The 14,184-nt window shown below is 40.6% G+C and overlaps 1 protein-coding gene across 2 annotated transcripts in view; it reads left to right on the top strand.

Annotated features, from left to right (window-relative positions):
* Window positions 1–14,184, top strand: part of LOC122650131 (twinkle homolog protein, chloroplastic/mitochondrial) — a 71,150-nt gene that overhangs the window by 35,049 nt on the left and 21,917 nt on the right. For both annotated transcript variants that reach the window (XM_043843447.1, XM_043843446.1), the window contains 2 exons: window positions 4,168–4,299; window positions 8,004–8,065. In XM_043843447.1, the coding sequence (XP_043699382.1) occupies window positions 4,168–4,299; window positions 8,004–8,065 (194 nt within the window). The remainder of the gene's footprint in view (window positions 1–4,167; window positions 4,300–8,003; window positions 8,066–14,184) is intronic.

Here is a 14,184-nt window from a genome sequence, read left to right as displayed (position 1 = left end):
GCACTTGAGTCCTTTATCCAAGCATGGGATATGACTGAGGCACAATGACCACCGAAGGGGATTCCTAAATTAGCAAGGTTTGAGTCAGAAGTGACCAAGGAAAATGTAGATGCAGATGGTGGTGAAGCTCCAACTTGGTCATCAGACACCGGAGAGTAAGCATCTCATCTTGGGAGAGGGAGGAACCAATGTTGGCAGATGTAGAGTCAGACGTTGCAATGTGGTGAGTGTGAGCCTGGCTAGGACGACCACGACAATGACCATGTGAGGTGGACCCTTTCAGAAGTAGGACGATCACTGGAGCGCGTAAAACCACCCTGAGGCTGAGAACCAACCCTAGAGTATAGAGCCGAACGCTCCTGTGATATGGGCTACAACATTGTAGTACGACGACTGTCCTCCAGCTGAATCAGAGAATAGGATTGCTCTAGGGTCGGGAATGGATCACGGTTAAGTGCCTGAGCACGAATCTCGGCATACTCAATATTAAAACCAGCCAAAAAATCATGTACCCCGAGCTTATCCTCACGCTTCTTGAATTTGGCAGCTTTTGTAGAACAGGTAGCCTGAAAGTCCTCATAAAAATCTAACTCCTACCACAGACCTGTAACTCTGAATAGTACTTCGACAGAGTCATGTCTTTCTGTTTGGTTTCATAAATCTTATTGTGCAACTCATAGACCTGAGCATCATTCCCAACCTAGGAATATCTCTTGGGTAGCTTTCCAAATCTTTGCAGCACTATCCAACAGTAGATACCCCCGTGCAATATGAGGTTGCATAGAATTGATGAGGAATGACATTACCAATGAGTTATCCGAACTCCATTTTTTCTGAGATGGACCAGCAGTAGTAGGCTTCTTGGTTTCACTTGTAAGGTACCCGATATACCCACGGGAGTCAATGGATAGGTAACATGATCGAGACACATCAAATATTGCTCCCATCCAATTTGATAGAGCTCATAGGGAACGAAGGGAAATCACCATGAGTCTCAAGACTCACTCCTTCGTGATGCAGATTCATTACTGAAATAAGCTTGTTTTATTAGGAATGAGTCTAGGGCTGGGTTATATACATGTTGGGCGTTTGATCCCATGGGTTTTCACTGCACTAGGTCACTTTTATGGACCTAAAGTGGGGGTACATAGGTTGCGTACGGGATTAGCTCTATACTTAGTTTATTTTCATATTTTAGTGTTTTAAATTGAACTTGTTGAACCACTGGTCCAATGTAAGTGATTTTAGAATACTCTTTTAGAATAGAATCTTTTAACATAAGTTATATCTTAAGGTCCACATTTCTCCGCGAATTTTAGAGAGGGAGTGTTTTGTATTTAGACACAGCCTAAGATTCCTATTCCTAGGCTGCATAGGAATTTAGGACTTTGGCCAATATAAATAAAGCTAACCATGGGGCTCCTCTTTATCTCACTGTTTTTAGAAAATTCTGCTCAAGCTGCTCTGTAACTTTTTCTCTCCCTTGGAGATTGTCTTGTGTTTGATCAAGGCTGGTGGGATTAGTGTTGAACCACTGGTCCAATTTAAAACACTAAAATATGAAAATAAACTAAGTATAGATCTAATCCCATATGCAACCTATGTACCCCTACTTTAGGTCCATAAAAGTGTCCTAGTACATTGAAAACCCATGGGATCAAAGGCGCAACATATATCTATATATAACCCAACCCTAGACTTATTCCTAATAAAACAAGCTTATTTTGGTGATGAATCTGCATCACTTTGGTTCCAGTTAATGCATGCTACAGTGAAGAGAAACCGTGACCAGTGGCTGAACCATTGCATGACTGCACGGTGAAGAGATTGTAACAATAAGTTAACCAAAAAAAAAAAATCGAAAGTGGAAGTTATCTCCGGCCATACGTTGGTAACCGTATCCCCGCTTTGATACAATGATGATTGCTGGGGAATAATTGGCTTGTTAATATTGACAGGAATCCTTCGTTGTTTATAATAGATGAGAATAGAGCACAAATACAAGAGTGCCCTAATAGGACAAATCTACCCTTATACTCATATTACAACAAATAAAATGTAATCCTATGCAGGGTGCCTGGAGTTTATTAGACCGGTCCTGCACTCCTCACATATTTACTGGTCTAGTATCTTTGGGCTACCTCAATCCACCATCAAGGAAATTAAAGCTCGTATATGTTTTTTTTTTTCGTATGGAAAGGAAAAGAATCATCTGGTTTCCTTCATCCTAAAAATTGGGCATCTGTTTGTGTTCCTAAATCAGAGGGAGGTCGTGGTTTGCGAAGAATCGAAGAGGCAAATTCGGTTTGAATTCTCAAATTGATCTGGAAGATTTGCTGCCAGGAAAAAAAGTATTTGGGTTGATTGGATATATGTGGGTCTTCTTAAAAATGACTCTATTTGGACGGTTTCTACCTGTCTGGATGCTTCATGGGTATGGAGAAAAATCCTCAGCATCAGACCTTTAGCTCTTGGGACTGCAATTTGCAAAATTGATGATGATTCTTCTCCGAAACTGTGGTTAGACCATTGGCACCCTATGGGAATCCTCCTCCCCATAGTCGTCTCCAGAGAGATCCACAGAGTAGGCCTCCGTAGGAACTCTTTAGTAGTGTATGTCTTGTGCCAGGATGGCTGGATCCACCTCCCCTCCCCCCTCCTTGCTGAAATTTATAGTGCTCTGCCTTCCATTCCTAGAAGTCCTGGTTATGGAGACATTGTTGTTTGCCCCCCCCCCCCCCTTTCTATAGGCATCTTCAGCTCCAAATCCTCTTGGGACCTGGTCAAATCTCGGGGCCACATATGCCTTTGGAGAAACCTTGTTTGGTTTAAAGGTCATATTCCCTGCCACAGTTTTTGTGTTTGGAGAGCTCTCACTTATTACCTACCAACTCAATCATTTCTCCTTCACCAGCATATGCCTGTGTCTGCTTCATGCTGTTTTTGTCCAAATGCCACGGAAGATGTTGATCACCTCTTCTTTGATTGCCCCTTCTCCTCATCCGTTTGGATAAGTGTCCTCGAAAGATGCTGGCCTAGGAGAAGAAGAATTCTTCCTATTAACAGAGAATGGTTATGGATGGACATGTCCTTTGCTGGAAATTCGGTCTGTGATATGATTGGGAAGCTTGCTTTTGGAGCGACCATATACGTCATCTAGATGGAGTGCAACCTCAGGAGATGGACCTCCAACTTTAGATCTCCTCGTCAGATTTGGGATTCCATCTTTTTTTAAGTCAGTAGCAAAATTCCTAGACCCTCCTCTACTTGTATCACCTCCTTAAGGAACAAGCATATTGTTATATCCTGGGGTCTTTTCTCTACTTTTCTCACCCCATCCCTTTGAGGGGTGCTGCTCTTGTATGTAGCATTGTTTTCTCTCTTGCCCCCTTGGGGGTCCCTGTTTTCTCTTCTTCTTTGGTAATATATATATTATGGGGAAAAGATCTCTACTTGGTGGTGTTTCCTACGCCATCTCACAGGGCACTGTGAAATGACGCCTCTACCCCCTGGGTAGATACCCAAGCGTGCTCACCCATTGGCCCATACTTGATGCCGTAGGAAACACCGAGTAGAGATATTTTTCCCATATATTATTCACCCAAAAAAATCCTGTATAATCAGTTTATGCGTACTGTTGATTATAGATGTGGATTCATCTGTACTTTTTTGTGCAAATATATATATATTTATTTATTTATTTATTGATTTATTTTATCATAAATAAACAGTACATTGTGTGAAGTCTGAGGGATTTGAAAATGTATCTTCTCTTATATATTCCCCGTATCTAGTATATTTTGTGGTTTTTGTAAATTCTATTACTAAAGGTATAAAAATAGAATATTCAATGGGGGTGGGGAGCTGTATACCAGATGTTAGATTTACTCAGCATCATTATATGAGCATATTCATTGATCTCTCTCAAAATATGGTTCTTGTAACCGAGAGATATGGGGAACCTACATTTAAGTTTTAATGGCGGGTAAATGCTTGCAGACGAGTGCTAGCTCATTTGCTTGGGCTCAGAGTAGGATGGTGAAGTCATTTGAACCGCACATGCAATACTGCACGCATGCAATGCTAAATAACGAGTTCATGTATTACAATTTACTAGTTGGAGGGATACATTTTAATCATAGTTTTTGAATGCTTTGTCATGTGCAGATTATGCCGGGAGAGCTGACTATAGTGACTGGGGTTCCCAATTCAGGCAAGAGTGAGTGGATAGATGCCATCTTGTGTAATCTTAATGAAAATGAAGGCTGGAGATTTGCACTTTGCTCCATGGAGAACAATGTATGCTTCTTTAGCAATTTATTGTTTTAAAATTCGGTTTTATTTGTGGTACCCAATCTTTTCTCACTTTTGTTATGATTTGTTTTCTTTGGTCTCTCTTCTGTTTTATTTTTCTTTAAATGTTTGGTTTATTTAAATATCTAATTATTTTTGTATCAAGTTTAATTTTTCTGTTAGCTCTTACTTGGACCTCTTTCATTTAGTCTCTGATAGACTAATACATGGCAAGACCCATAGATCGAAGAATCTTGAGATTATATGCAACCCCTTCTCACTATTCTTATTTTCTATACGTTTATGCTTTTTTTTTTTTGGGGGGGGGGGGGGAAAGCTTTGGGTCATCCAGGTAAGTGATTTTCGAAAGTAGCACCCAGGATGGCAAATTTTCCTATTTCTTTTGATTTTCTTAGTTTTCTGGTAACTTATTCCTTTGTCTGATGTTTTGCTCTCAATGAGATTCACCGATTCCAGATATTGCTTGGATTTGTGTATACAGTTTAAGCAGGGTTTAGGGTTCCTCTGAGTTTTTCATTGAGAATCCGATTCACCAGGTGCAAATATGGTTTATATTTCAATTCTTCATTTAAGGTTTCATAGTTGAGGTATCATGTTTAGGTTTGTTTTTCAAACGCCCGAGATATAAAGAAGAGTTCCTGGCAAAGTGATGCAAGCTAGTGTTAGGAATCCCCAAATCCAAACAGATTAAGTACTCAAATTCCCGCCAAACAGATAAAATAGTATTTGGCTTCTAGATATTTCCACTAATGAACAGTAGCAAGCCCTGAATCATATTAGAGAAATTTTTTGTGGAAATCCTGGTATGGACCAACAAGATCAATGAATTTTTCTAGAATCTCCATGAAGTGAGAATAAACCTCCAATATTCAGGTCAAAAGGACATGATCCAAGATGATTCATTGAAATCCTAAGCATTGTTATGTGACATTTTAAATGTTTGGCCATACGCTGCTTCTGCGTCAAAAGGACATGATCCAAGATGATTCTTTGAGTCTTGCTTCCCCCCCAATCTTCTAATTCAAGCTATAGGAGTGGTGGTAAGGACCACAAAGCAGAACCGATGAATGTGTCTCCTCTCTTTAAGAACAAAATAAAATTAGATTTCGCTACTGCCAATAGGTTGGAGATGCAATGTTTCCCTTTACTGGGAATCTCTGGAACCCTGATAACATTATCCCTCTGTCTGTTCTCCATTGTTTCTATTCTTTGCTGCTCTGTTTTCTGTAATTGGTCAGAGTTTCTGCAACTTGTACCAATTTGCATCATAACTCTTCTTGAAAAACCTCATCTTCAGCTGTTTTTATTACCTCCAACCATAGACCAAAATCACCAAACGCCAGTCCATTAGTCCTACCCAAAATTTCACCTGGCCAGTTAATCTGTTTCACCATAGACACACATACTGCAGAGAAATTGCTTCCAAGTTACTCACACCCTTCATAACCCAGTAACAGTCCTTTCTGGCTTTCTTACAAAACTGAATACCTATATCTGGTATTTCTGTTTCAGCCACCTCCTTCTCTTTGCAGTTTTGAGTTTCAGCCATTTGTGCCAATCTCATATCCCACTAAGCCTAAAATTTTCCTGTACTACTAATTTTGGGCTATTACTTCACCGAATTGACCATTTTGCTTAACCATGAAATAAACCCTTAGTTATTTTAGTTTTCGAACTAAACCGATATTTGATAACAGGTAAGAGTCTAGATTGATAGATGTTATGAGGAGAAGAAGGATTAACATAACCTGTATTTAAGAGACTAGATGGAAGGGTAAAAAAACTAACGAGTTGGATGACTTTAAACTTTGTTACGGGGGATAAAAGTAATAAAGTGGAGGGGGCTAGTAGTAGATAAAGATATAAAGAATGATTTGGTGGATGTTAAAAGATTTGGAAATAGGATTATATCCATCAAGCTTGTGTTGGAGAAAGAGGTTTTCAATATAATTAGCATTTACATACCTCAAGTAGGATTGGATGAAAGTAGTAAGCTATAATTTTGGGCACACATGGATGGATTAGTACAAGGTTTTAGTCAAGGAGAAAAGATTATTACAAGGGTTAATCTGAATAGACATGTTGGGAAAGGTCATAGAGGCTATGAAGGTCTACATGAAGGATATGGTTTCAGAGAGAGGAATGAGTGGGGGATTTCAGTTTTAGATTTTGTTGTGATTTATGATGTACCCATTGTAAATGCTTACTTTGAAAAAGTGAGGACCATTTAGTTACCTCTAAGAGTGGGCATCATAGTAGCCAAATAGATTTCTTCTTAACTAGAAGGTTTGATAGAAGGACTGTAAGGTTATACCTAGGGAGAGCCTAACCACACAACATAGATTAGTGGTCATGGATATGCCTCTCACTATGCAGAATCGTAAGAAAGGTAAGCTTATTTACCCTAGGAATGGAAGGAGGTACGAAAGGGGGTAGGTAGAAGGGGGGGGGGGAGGGTATGGCAGGAGGACGTCGAAGGGGGTGTGGAAAAGACGGATTGAATGAAAGAAGGGAAAGATAGATGAAGAAGGATATGAACAAGGCTTCCCACGCTAAACTTGATTAGCATCTCACCAGTCCAACCTGGCACCCCACCAAGCTACTATAGCATCCCACAAAGGGTGCCATTGCATCTCACGGCAAATCACAACAAAGAGCTATAGTTTTTTGGCAAAATCGTTGGGGTAGGATGATCCCCCTACTCCTTTATTTATAACTTTACAATTTTGTAAGAAAATAGTAACTCTTCATGCACAAGCAAGAGTGTTCTAGAGAAAACAAAATAGAAAGCTTCTAGACTACTACAAATTAGAAACTAACTATTTAATCCCGTATAGGACTTGAATTCCTAATATTTGGGCTTTTAGAATTGGCCCATTACAATAATAAACCCAAAAGATTAAGCCCATGGCCCATGTAACCCTTTGGAAACTTAAAATTAAACATATTTATCCATTCTTGGTCCAGTTTGATGACCTGGTTTGCTGCTGGCCTTCTTGTTCTTTTGAACTGTATCATTTGTCTTCGTTTTTTTTTTTTTTTATTATTTTAAATCTGACAATCTGTTTTAATGTCCTTACTTCATAAGTAAGCATGGTTTCCTTTCTTTTTTTTTTGTTTTTTTTGTTTTTGGAGGGGGCGGGGTTTAATTTGTAACAACTTTACTAGAACTGAGTCAAACGAGAAAATACAAGAAGTAGCATAGCAACAAGGGGATGACAGGACCCCTTATTTACTGAAGTAAAGAAAGATAACAGAAGTGGCTCCCACTCGTTTGTAGGTTTTGCAAAAGCCTATTTTGGTTTTGGTTTTCATTCGGTGAATCCCTGACCAGGTCTTGTCCATATTTCTCCTGTCGTGTCCCAACTTGGTTTGGTTTTTGGTCCATCCTGCCTTGGTCTACCCTGGTTGCAGTTCAGGTATGGTTTGAGTTAGTCAAACTTGTGCAAACCTGTCCTGTTGCTATCCCTAATAAATAGCCAGAGATGACTGCCACCAGCCTTTGTGCAGCCCCTGTAACCCTTCGGATGCGTCAATAATACATTTGTTCATTTACTACGTGTCTATGTGCTTCTACTCTCTACCCGTTAAACTGATAAGTAATTTTGACTCGAAAAATTTTGTACTACTGCCACCTATTCTTGTTCCTTTATGTTCTTTCTAATACCTTCTCATCTATTGATCTTTAGGTTCGGGAGCATGCAAGAAAGCTTTTGGAGAAACACATAAAAAAACCTTTCTTCAATTCTAGGTACGTGTAAGATGATAACTTGATGCTTTTTTATCTTGGCCAATCTGATTGTTTTAGAGGATTTTGGGTTAACTGAACTTTGACATGTGATGTTACTTCTTTTTTTTTTTTTTTTGTTGGCGGGGGGTGGGGGTTCTCTACTTCTTTCCAAACTTGTAAGTGAATGGGAGAGAAGTTGGGATCTCCCCAACTGAGCATTGGAGCAGGCTAAGTGCTCAAAACATAGAGGAAGAGTGACAGTGAGTAAGCACGAAATTCAGTTATTCACTGAATTGCTGAGTATGATAAGAATGCTTTTTGCATAGGCATATATCCCCAAGGCCTGAGACTTGTATACCAACTTATCAAGAAAAGCTACTATGCCGAGCTCTATTAAAGCCTGGGAAAATGACTTCATCAAAAAATTCTTCTCACTTCTGTTTTACGCCCTTGAGTGTTCCCTACTCTGCCAGACATCAATGCTCTGCACCAAAATATCAGAGACCCAGAAATTACCCTATCATTCAGGTTTCACTCTTTGGGTTGGAGTGAAGATTTTGGGTCAAAATTAATTTTTTTGTAATTGGTTGGGAAAATATTATATTTGCCAGTTTGTATGTGAACAATACTTTTGGCAAAAATTCTCTACGCTGGCCTGCTTAGAGAGGTTTTCTAAGTGGGCCATCTATTTCTGCCATGTGGAGGGATGTTGCCATCCCGACTGTTTGATATCTAGGGAATGGTTTGGATGGGCTACACGTCAAATCTTGAGACTCGAATTGAATCAAATACCCCATGTGTTTCCATGTGTCCCTGTATTTGTTGGGCATCCATTTTTTGGCATGCAACCTCTGTTGATCTTAATTTTTCAATACTTGATTTTCCCACTTGGTCAACTCTGATTGTAATGAAACTTGACATGTGAGCTGTAGACTCTGAGTTCTACTCCGATTACATTCCTGACATGCGACATGGTAGAGAAAGGTCTGCCTGGAATCCATACCAACCCATCTAGATATCCCTCTTACAATAATATTTATTAAGGGAGGAGTAATACAGTATTAAAGCCCACCACAGAAAATGGACCATAGCGACAACATACAACTAATGAACTAGATCTCAGAAAGGAAAAGCAATGCTTGGAAGAATTTGCTGTCTCATCACCGTTGTTTTCCAAAGGCATCTTCTTCTCATTGTCTCTCCTTAGAACCACTGGAATGGGAGTTCACTATGGGTGTCAAATGTCTGATAGGTATAAGGATTTCCACAAATATCAATGGCCACTTCTGTAGATCCTCATCAACACAATGATGCGGGACCATCCCTAGTAGCCAACTCAAAAATCCTGTCATGTGAAATAAGCTCTATTTATTTCTTGCTGAGTACCTTCTCCTATTGGTCCAGAATAGACTATAGACCTCAACTGTCTCCTCCTGCTCCAATACCAGGAGGCCCCAGATTTCCCAATGCTTATCGATTTTGAGTTAAATTCTTCAAAGGCCTTAGGTGGGTAGGGGGGGAACCCAGTTACCAATAATCTTCTCTGTGGTGCTGAATCAATCATAGGCTCCTAATATCTGAAAGATATGAGGGTAGTATCTCTGTGATAAATGGATCTGCTAGAGCTCCATGAGCTATTACTCTTGCCCTGTAGGAGTCTAAATAACATTCTGCCCTGAACAAAACAAATGGGGTATTCTAATCACCTTAGGATTATGGTTAGAAAACCTCATGTAACTCCATAATCGAAGGGAGTATATGAAACCAAAACCTGCAACTGAGATTTGATTCTACAGAGAAAAGACAAATCTGATGTGGCCAATAATAATGAGAATGAAGAAAGAAGAAAGAGGGAAAAAGAGGCAGAGAAGAGAGTTGACTTGAAGAGAATGTGAGTCGACCAATATCTCCACTCAACACTTTTTATTTATAATGAAATAACCCTAACTAAACATAGGGGTAAAACAGGAAAATAAAAAGAATACAAAACAGACTGCTAGCTATCGGCACTGTTCAAGGTCTCGGTTTCGGGACCCAACTCAGCCAGGCAGAAAATCGAGTTGGACCGAGATAGCTGGTGAACTTGTTCCATGTTTTCGGTGGATTTTTGTCCTGGTTAGGTCATGAAACTTGGTATATAGCTTTTTTGGGCCATTTCAACCCAATGACACTATCAAATTTTTAAAAATCAAAGTCCAAATAGGAGTTTGACTTCGAACCAGGACAAACACTTATTTATACCGAATATCATTTAAGTAAATGAAATTATTTCATTTACTTAATAATATTCATAAATAAGCAAATACCCCCTATCTGAATCCAATAAAAATAGTTAAAAAATAAAATTCCAAAAGGATAAAAACTCAACCCCCCAGTTAAGAACAAAAACTGGATTTTTGGCGGTAGGTGCAATTTTCAACTTTGAAATGCTAAGGTTTTCTCAAATCTAAAATTTTCATAAGTCTTAATATGGTAAAACATTGCTAAAAACCAAAAGTGCAGTAAAATAATCATTTGTTTTGGTATCTAAAAAAATATTTTTGATTCAAAGCGATTTTGACAGCATTCGCGCAAAAAGCCCTTGGTTCCTTTTGAAAACATTTTTTTAGACATCAAAACAAATGAATGTGTTACCGCACTTTTGGTTTTTAGCAATGTTTTACCATATTATGATTTATGAATATTTTAGATTTGAGGAAAACCCTAGCGTTAGAAAGTTAAAAATTTCACCTACCGCCGAAAATCTAGTTTTTTTTTTTGGGTGAATAAGAAATTCATTACCAAGAAGGAAAAAAGAAAAACAGTGCCCTCAAAGGGGAGCAACAAAACGAAAAATAAGAAAGGCCCCGAGCCTCAGCTTTACGGGCTGGGGGAAACAAGAGAGACAGAAGAGAGACCCCAGGACTCAACAATAAGCCTGTTCCTTGGGGTGTCAGTACAAAGAGAAGGAGGAGCAGACGATAACTTCGCCATAATTTCAAAAGAAATGGAATCCCAAATCTGCCAGTAAGATCTAGAGTTGGAGGTTCATTTCCTTATATTACGCTCCATCCAAATGTGGTTCAAGGTAGCACAAAAAGCAAGCTTCCCAACAGTCTCACATAAAGAGCGACCAGAGAAAGTCATGTCAATCCAAATCTATTCCCTGGAGAAGGGAAGGATTCTTCTGGGAGTAGGCCAACATTTAAGCAAGATTCCTTTCCATATCGCTGTTGCAGTAGGACACTCAAAGAAGAGGTGATCCGTGTCTTCTATGTTGGTCCAGCATAGGCAACAAGAGGGGGAGATCGGGATGTGGCGGTGCCGGAGAAAAGCTTGAGTTGGGAGACAATTGTTGAAGATCCTCCAGACAGTGAAGCAGTGCCTAGGGATATGGTGCTTGAACCAAAGCAACTCTCTCCAAGAGACTAGAGGACCCTTGTGCCGAATGATGTCCCATGCAGATTTGGAGGAGAAGAGCGGAGGGCTGTTTGCCATCCAGTTTACACAGTCCTGATTGTCAAAAGGCCTCCTGGAGATGGAGGCGAGGTCATTCCAGATGGAGGCAAGGTCCTGAGAGGAAGTAGGAGGGGGGGCCCAGTCGGACTGATGAAGGATGTCAGCCACCAAAGAGAGCCTGTGGAGGCCCGAAGCATAAATAGTCCAAGGAGTAATCAGAGGGAGGAGAATTCCCCTCGGGTGCCAATGATCCAGCCAAAGATAGGAAGAGAGCCCATCCCCAGTCTGAGATTTGATGACATGTTTGACCAGGTGTCGGGAGTCTAAAATTTTTCTCCAAATCCAAGAAGAATCCACCGACAGGGAGGCTGTCCAAATGGAATCATGCCGAAGGTACCCTGAGTAAATCTAGTCCACCCAAATGCTCTTTTGCTTAGAGGTAATCTTCCAGATTAACTTGCAGATACCCGCCAAGTTCACTTCTTTGATTCTTCTGATGCCCAAGCCTCCTTCATTCTTCGGTAGACAGACTGCAGCCCAGGGAAGAGGATGAAGAAATTTGTAAGTCTCATTACCCTTCTAAAGGAAAGAAGCCAGCAAAGATTCCAAAGACTTTATAGTAGCTTGAGGCAACCCATAGATTCCAGACCAGTAGATGTAAGAGGATTCCAGGACTGATCTGATAAGAACTAACCGTCCTGCATAGGAGAGAAGCTTGCCTTTCCATAACAGAAGCCTTTTGCGGATGAGATCGAGCATTGGGGTGCAATGATGAGCTGAAAGCCTGGCAGGAATCAAAGGAAGCCCCAAATATTTGACAAGCAAGTGGCCTTCTTGGAACCCAGATCTGGTAAGAAAAGGAGCCTTATCCATCTCAGAGACCCTTGCAAAGAATATAAGAGACTTTGAGGGGTTGATGCGAAGGCCCGAAATCTCATGGAAGTGCTGCAAGCAAAGCATAATAGACTCCAGAGAGGCGATGGAAGCCATTGAGAAGATCATTAGGTCATCCGCAAAGGCCAGGTGAGAGAGATTGAGAGCTTTACACTTAGGCATAGGCGCAATCCACTGCTGATCAGTACAGAGTTGGATATCCCTGGAGAGAGCTTCCAAAGCCAAAGTAAACAGATAAGGAGACAGAGGACAGCCTTGCCTAATTCCCATAGAGGCATCAAAGTAACTTGTCGGGCTGCCATTAACAAGCACAGAGAACTTTGGGGAAGAGATGCAAGGCTGAATCCAGTTTACAAAGATACAAGGGAACCCCATCTTAGTCATCACCTGACTTATGAAATCCCATCTTAAAGAATCAAAGGCTTTGTGAATATCAATCTTCAAGAGAATGGCAGGGGAGTGATTTTTCCTCTCAAAACCTCTGACAATATCGTGACAAATGAGGATGTTGTTGGAGATGTGTCTTCCAGGAATGAAGGCCGATTGGTTGTCAATTACAAGAATATCCACCACACTTTTGAGCCGCCTAGCAAGGATCTTGGCAATGAATTTGTACAGAAGGTTGCATAGAGCAATGGACCTGAAATCATTCATAGCAGCAGCACCATCCTTGTTAGGGATGAGACAAAGAAAAGTGTGATTAATGCCTTTGACCTGATAAGGATTGTAGAAGAAACTGACCACAGCAGCAATAAGATCCATCTTGATTATGTCCCAGGCAGCTAGGAAGAACCCCATGCTAAAACTATCAGGGCCTGGGGCACCCGACACCTCAAGAGAATGGATGGCAGCCACAATCTCATCTTCATTAGGAATGGAGCTCAAAGAATCATGAAGGGACGGGGGGATGAATTTGTTGAGCATGCCATTCGGGAAGGGAGGAAGAGCCAAATGAGAGTTGGTGAAGAGACCCTTGAAGTGCTGAACAGCCAAATCTTTGATCTCTTTAACAGAGGAGATAGTAGAACCATCTTGAGCTGTGTGCTGAACAATGGAGTTGGCATTAACTTTGGCCCTCAGGGATCTGTGAAAATAAGCAGTATTAGAGTCCCCCAGATCAAGCCACTTGATTCTAGATTTCTGCTTCATAAAGCTCTCTTCACGAGCTAGCAAGGTAGAGAGTTCGAGAGAAGTAGCTTTTTCTTCCTCAGCTAGGCCACCATTATAGTGATCCGCTTGTAGTCGCATCTGAATAGAGCCAAGTCTGTCCTTGCAATCCAAAACCTGCTGAGATATGTTGCCAAAAGTGGAGACATTCTAGTCCTTGAGAGCTATCTTGACATTTTTGAGCTTTTTGGAAAAAGCAATGAGAGGGGAAGAAAAAGTATTTACAGGTTCTTCCCAAGCTTGAAGAACAGTGGATAAGAAGGTGGGGTGAGAAGCCCACATGTCAAAGTATTTAAAGGGTTTAGGGCCAAATGAAGGGAAGGGCTGAATGGCTAGAGAAATGGGGGAGTGGTCAGAGATGTCCGGACTGTCGAAATTGGCATGGGAAGAAGGAAAAGCTGAAAGCCAGTTTTCATTGACCAAAACTCTGTCGAGATTACAAGAGATCCTATTAAGACCTGCTCTTTTGTTGCACCAAGTAAGAGGGAACCCAGTCCATCTTAGATCATTAACACCCATGTCTTCAATACACTCATTGAAAGAGTTGATAGCTTCTCAGTCCAAGTGATCACCACCCTTCTTTTCATGACTGAATCTAATCACATTAAAATCACCCCCCAAGCCCTAAGGGTAATCACCAA

This window comes from Telopea speciosissima, chromosome 2, assembly GCF_018873765.1.
Source record: "Telopea speciosissima isolate NSW1024214 ecotype Mountain lineage chromosome 2, Tspe_v1, whole genome shotgun sequence".
Taxonomy (NCBI): domain Eukaryota; kingdom Viridiplantae; phylum Streptophyta; class Magnoliopsida; order Proteales; family Proteaceae; genus Telopea; species Telopea speciosissima.
This window is presented reverse-complemented; position numbering and strand designations above follow the sequence as displayed.